This window comes from Aegilops tauschii, chromosome 3 (genome assembly GCF_002575655.3).
Source record: "Aegilops tauschii subsp. strangulata cultivar AL8/78 chromosome 3, Aet v6.0, whole genome shotgun sequence".
Lineage (NCBI taxonomy): Eukaryota > Viridiplantae > Streptophyta > Magnoliopsida > Poales > Poaceae > Aegilops > Aegilops tauschii.
Genome location: NC_053037.3, coordinates 336,290,928 through 336,297,684, shown reverse-complemented (window position 1 = coordinate 336,297,684; position 6,757 = coordinate 336,290,928). Strand labels below are relative to the sequence as shown.

The window sequence follows — 6,757 nt, the reverse complement described above, 5'->3', positions numbered from 1 at the left end:
AAATTATAGATCACCCGATCTTGTCGTTAGATTCGTGTAGGTTATAGGCATCTGATTATAAAAAGCCTGGAGTTGTGGACTAAGGGTTCGAGCCTCACCACCTCCAATTTAATTTGAGCACAACTCCTCCTATGTTGAACTCATTATTTTGTTATGAGAAAAGAACATCATGGGTGAGAGGTTAAACCTTCTACTCACTGCTTCTAAAGAAAATATCTGGTGGAAACCAGATTACAATGAGGACTTCGTATAAACCATGTTTACAAATGTATTATTTTTTCATAGTTACAAAGGTGACGTTATATGAACGTGTAAAATTTAGAGAAATGATAATTTGGGAGGTTAGGAGGTCCCAGGGAACGCCCCCGCAATCATTTGATCCAGATCACGCAGATGGCAAAAATAAATTAAAGATCACCGGGATTTTTTTGCACTACATGGTAATTTTCTCTTTCGGCCATGGAAATTCTTACGGTCCAAAATTTAATGTTCAAACCAATATTCATTTGGCAGGCAAAAAGTAATTATGCATCATAATGATGTTGTGCTTTTTATCACTGTTCCTTCATGAATTCTTTTGTATCTCTCAAATGAATTTCTCTTTTTTTGTGAATGAAATTTATTTTACTTTGAACTTGAAAATTTACATGCTTGTACAACATCACCTTTTTAACATATTGTACTTCGTGCAAGTACACTCTTTTTTTGTTTCGCAATTTCACTCCCCTCTTGGGCAATTTCACTTTTTTTTATACAATCGCTATTTGCAAGGTTTTTTTTGTTACCGATATGTTTTTTTAATTTTCTTCTTATTTATTAGGCATATTTTTTGCAATTACTTTTTGTAATTACACTTTTTTCATGATTGCACTTTTTGCAAGCAGAATTGACATTTTCTTGTGTAATTACACTCTTTCTTTCTACAATTGCACTTGTTGTTTATGTGGCAGTTTAGTAAAATAATTATTTCTTCTAGTATTAATAAGGGGGTTGGTGAGTGTATGCAGAGACAAAAGAAAAAAAACGAAGGGAATGACTGTGCTATATCCAAATAACATACAACTGTGTTTTTTCTTGAAAAAGTAGGCACATGCCTTATAGTCGTCTCATAATATTGTTTGATTTGACACCTCTCTCTCTCTCATCTCTTTTCCTTGTCTTGTCACTCATTTATTTTTCCTCTCGATATCATCTCCATAGTGGCACTGCACCAAGACGGAAATCACGATGACGTAGGCGACCCATGTTTGAGCCTAAGCCGCCGCCGACGACGCAAGCAAGCTAAGGAATGAGCTGGAGCCAGAGATGATGCAGCCAACCGTGCCACAAATGGTGGAGGTGAGGTTGTGGTTGGAGTTCGGGTGGGAGTGGCTACCCGACACTTGGAAGATGCGTGAGAGGAGGAGTGGGCTTAGAATATTGTCCTGGAGACGGGGGTGAGGTGGTGCAACAACGATGCCGATCCACCGATAGCTAAAGTTGGTGGTAGGGTCAGTGCTGGTGGGTACGTCGTGGAGGGAAAGACATGGGTGGAGATGGCAAAAAAGAGTAGGAGTGATAGCGTGAAGGAGAGGGGAAGGAAAGTGGCGAGCGACGCTAGGCTTTCCTCTTTGGGATGGTTCCAACCAAGATGATGGCCTCTGCCAGCGCTAAAGTAGGAAGAACGAGGTGGTTAGAATCGACCACTTGAGGTTAGCAATGTGATCGTTAGTAAATTATCATTGTCGGGTATTTTGCTACCTCAAGTATTGTTTTATAAGATGTTCATGTAGTGAAATTCTACATTTCGATGTTTTCATTCATAGTTATAGTTTACGAAGAAAACTACAAGCAACACTACACTAACAACATGTAAAGAACAGTCGTACATTGATATTGCGAGACGGCTGGACTTTGTCTGTGTCATTCTTTTCCGCGAGATCAAATTCCTCCTCCAACTAGGTTTCATTGAGTGGTCTGTGTCTTTCTGCCCACGCTTGTGTAATGCTCCTGCCCATGAACTGGCAGCTATTGGTAGGCGGGACGACAACGCTGACCACCATGTGTGGTTGGTAAACCTCCGTAGAGTTGTAACCGATGCAGTGACCGCCGATCTGGCTGGTCCACGGTAATTTTGGAACGCAAGGTGTTCCAGTTCAAAAAAAAAACAGCATGTAAAGAGCAGTCGTACATTGATATGGCGAGACGGCTGGACTGTCAGGCCTGCTTTGGTTCACAGGTCCCTAAAAATGCATGAAAGGAAAAAAATACAAGAATGCATGTGAAAACTAGAGTATTGAAAAATGTAGGAATTTTACCGGCTTGGGTGTTTGCGTTACAGGAACAAGAAAACACGGTAATTCTAATAACAGAGTCAAATTAAAGACAAACCACATGAAAAGGTATAATTAGCATGTTATTATGCCAAGGATTCGTCTCGTTCTTCGCGCGTAGGAACTTTTCTAAGTAGATTGTAAAATTTCTGTATTTTTCTCTGAAACGGACCAAAAGAAAACTTCCTTCATTTTTTCCTTTGCTATATTCCTTTGATCCAAAGGCTTAAACAATGTCATCATAGGAAAACTTCTTATTCCTATGTGTTTTCTAAAAGTTTTCCTATGAATCAAAGGAGGTTAATCTGTCATGTAGCATGTGCGTCAAAATGCCCTCCACTTGTACCTTACCAGGTCAACTACTAAAACAAACAGGTTGGCACGACGGAGGCACAACACAACCGCACAAGGCCGAACCAGAGTCTTCAGTTCAGATCGACCACAAAAGTCACCACGCCCTCGCGATGTTCTCCAGCGACATGGCTGAGCGGTGGAGGGAGCTGCACGGCAGCGACCACTGGGATGGCCTGCTCAACCCGCTCGACATCGACCTCCGGCGCTGCCTCATCAACTACGGCGAGATGATCATGGCCACGTACGAGGCGTTCATCGCCGAGCGTCGGTCCCCGAACGCCGGCATGTGCCGGTACCGGCGAGCCGACCTCTTCCGGCGCGTGGAGGTGTCCCACCCGGGCTGGTACGCGGTGACCCGCTACATCTACGCCACGGCCAGCGCCGACGTGCACGGCAAAGTGCTGCTCCGGCCGCTGTGCCGGAACGGGCGCGCAAGGGAGTGCAACTGGATGGGGTACGTGGCCGTGGCCACGGACGAGGGCGCGGCCGCGCTCGGGCGCCGGGACATCGTCGTGGCGTGGCGCGGCACGCAGCGCGCGCTGGAGTGGGTGGCCGACCTCAAGCTCGCCTTCGCCTCGGCGGCCGGGATCCTCGGGGCGGAGGGCGCCGACGGGTCCGAACCGTCGGTGCACCGCGGGTACCTGTCGCTGTACACCTCCGCCGATGAAGGCTCGGAGATCAGCAAGCAGAGCGCCAGGATGCAGGTACGTGTGCGTGCTCAGCTTCTTTCTCGACAAGTACGTATATATCCGCAGTTCAGTACCGTAGTAAACTGGCTGAACAGGTATTGACAGAGATTGCAAGGATGATGGACAAATACAAGGACGAGCAGACCAGCATCACAGTGGTCGGCCACAGCCTGGGCGCCACTCTGGCCACGCTCAACGCCGTCGACATTGCCGCAAATTACTACAACAAATCCGCCCTCTGCACGGCCGGGAGCCGGGCGCCGGTCACCGCCGTCGTCTTCGGCAGCCCTCGCACCGGTGACCGCGACTTCCGTGACATCTTCCACCGCCTCCCAGGTCTCCGGATGCTCCGTGTACGGAACCGGCCGGACCGCATCCCGCTGTACCCGCCCGTGGGCTACGCCGACGTCGGCGTGGAGCTGCTGATCGACACGCGCCGCTCGCTGTTCCTCAAGCCCCACGGCAACGAGTCGCAGTCGCACGACCTCGAGTGCCACCTGCACGGCATCGCCGGGTGGCAGGGGGAGCATGGGGAGTTCGAGCTGGTGGTCGACCGGGACATCGCGCTGGTGAACAAGTTCGATGACTGCCTCACCGACGAGCACCCCGTGCCGGTGGGCTGGAAGGTGCACCACAACAAGAACATGGTGAAGGGGACCGACGGGAGGTGGGTCTTGGAGGATCATGAATCTGACTACGAAGATGGAGGTGACAACTTGTAGGAGGTTAGGGGAAAAGCATACGATTTGGACGTTGGATGCTGTTTTTCCACTCCATGCCATGGCATCTCTGTTGCGACCTTGAGGATCGTGATAACGTGTGCTCTTTTTCTTTATTTTCTTGAATTTTTAGTATTTGAGCCAATTTCATTTCTTGCCCTCTAGTCATCTACTACATCTGTTTCAAAATATAAGACATTTTGGTAGAGGTATTAGCTGTGACACTGACAGTTTTACTTCACTGAAACTGAAAAGCTAGATACGTTAAAAACAAATAAGGAGGAAATGATAGAAATCCACCGGCGCGGCCATCACCAACGATCCTATTTCTATCGTGCGTACTGGAGTGTCCCACTTGTCTAACCACCATCCGTACAAATCTTATCCTCCAGGCAGCCATCGTCTTCCTCTTTTCCTGTAGGCATCTCCGGAATCAATCTCTCGTCCAGCTCCGTGGGCACACTACCCATACTACTATGGCTGCAAGCAAGCCACTCCTTGGGTGCTGTTGTTGCAAACCGTCATCACCATTGCAATCCCTTTCCTATCCCACCTCTCTCCTTCGTCTCTCCTATTCGGATAGGATCCACTTATGGTGGTGCCCCCATGGCCGGCGGAGATGTTGATACTGCAGTTGGAGATGCACTAGCACCCTCCTTCCGCTGGCAAGGCCAGGCATCGGTGCTGCAATCCCGGTCAGCGCTCACCAGGCGATGTTGGCATATTGCCGCCATGGCCAGCTGGGAGACACACAATTGTAGATGCGTGCTGTTGACTGCAAGCGGCCGGTGATGTGGAGCTCGGGCAGGACCTCAACATCACCACTGTTGCAGAAACATCATCAATGTTGCAGGAATACAATGACACATCAATGCAGGCGCGATGCTTCTGCAACATAATCTTTGTTGCAAAAAATATCCGCAACAAGACTACAGTTGCAAAAGAATCTGCAACAAGACCTCTGTTGCAAAGATTTCTGCAACAAGACCTATGTTGCAAAAGATGAGGACTCTGCTCGGTCGTTAGATGCGTCACGACTTGCAGGCCGGCAGATCTTTTAAAAATATTCATCGGTCGACGCGTAGCAAGCCCCTTTGTTAACGGGCTTAAGTTTCTTTTTTAATGGGACTATGGTAGAAACCTGACGGAAAAATGAGGTGGAAGGCCCGACCCATGTGGCCCACTTAGATTGCGTTTTGAATTCCCCCAATTGAACAATAGCACTAGTTTTTTGGCGTGGCTATGTTCCGCCTACGGCGACTCCCGGCTACATGGCCTGCAGGGAGTCGTTGTTGGACTGACCTAGTAACCATGTGGGCACATCATGCTGATACACGCTTATGTCATGCATATGTTTTCTTTGCAGTTTTTTTTGTTTCCCTTCTTTATTTTTTTACTATTATTTACATTTCGAAATATTATAATTACCAATATTAAAAAAACTAGAAAATTTTAAAAAATGTTACTCATGTATTAAAAAAATTAAACATCTATAGGAAAATGTTTCTGATGTATACAAAAATGAACAATGTGAAGGAAACAAGTAAAAAAAGTTAATCATGTGGAAAAAATATTAACTGTATGAAAAATATTTGTGACATTTAAAATGCAAAGCATTTTAAGAAAATTGTGCACGGCATTGAAAAAATATTTATAAAATGTAGAACAATGTTCACATAATTCAAAGAAAAAAACAATACACCCAATGTACGTTACATTTAAAAAAAATGTTGACGAGTTTTGAAAATGTATTCATGATATTTCAATAAATGTTTGTACAATCTAAAAAAATGTTATCCGTTAAATTTCTTATATCATTCAGAAAATGTTCTAAGGTGTATTTGAAAAATGAGTAACATGTATTCTTTTTTTTCAAAAACATGTTTTAAGAAAAAGGTAATCATGTATTTGAAAAATCATAAATGTGTATAAAAAATGTTACTCTATACAAAAAATGTACATTGTGTTTGTAAAAAGTAGGCATGTGTTGAATTTTTAGAAAACAGGAAAAAGAAAAAAGGGGAAAGAAACAAAAAAACCGAAGAAAAAAACAAAGGAAGCGAAAAGAAAAAAATCAAAGAAAGCCAGAAAGAAACAAAAGAAACCAAAGAAAAGCAAATAAAACTGAAGAAAAACCTCTGTAAAACAACAGAACAAAAAAATTATACGATAATGGGCCAGCCCGCTGCCATTGCTGTGAGAGCCGACGCCAAGCTATATCTCGCAATAGGCGAGATGCCCAAGTTCGAAAGCTTCTGAGCACTGGATTGAGATTGTGTTAATTTGTTGTGAGATTAATTTTCACTTTGAAGGGGATTACAACAGGCAAAAGTTAGCTTGCACCGAGCAACTTATTGTACCTATATCCTTACAAGAAAGCAAAGGCAAAAGCTAAAGACCAACAAAAAACATGTACTCCCTCCATAAATGAATTAAGAGCATTTAGATCACTACTTTATAAGAGTGTTTAGATCACTTAAGTAGTGATCTAAATGCTCTTATATTTCTTTTAGGGGGGAGTACATAATTACAAAGAGGAGTCTAATTGAGCTCTCAAGATTTCCCACTCTAGTAAAGGAATCTTGCAAAGGTTGCGATGGACAACTATTTGACCGTAGAAGAAAGTGTTTGGAGCACCTTTTAATGGTGACATTTTTTGATAAGGGGCGCTTTTATTAACTCA

At 44.5% G+C, this 6,757-nt stretch overlaps 1 protein-coding gene across 1 annotated transcript; it reads left to right on the top strand.

Moving 5' to 3' along the window:
- The first annotated feature begins 2,694 nt into the window (after positions 1-2,694).
- On the top strand, positions 2,695-4,224 carry LOC109733875 (phospholipase A1-II 2). The gene is made up of 2 exons (XM_020293086.4): positions 2,695-3,370; positions 3,451-4,224. The coding sequence occupies exons 1-2, from the start codon at positions 2,777-2,779 to the stop codon at positions 4,075-4,077; spliced, it is 1,221 nt and encodes a 406-aa protein (XP_020148675.1). The 5' UTR covers positions 2,695-2,776; the 3' UTR covers positions 4,078-4,224.
- The last annotated feature ends 2,533 nt before the right edge of the window (positions 4,225-6,757 follow it).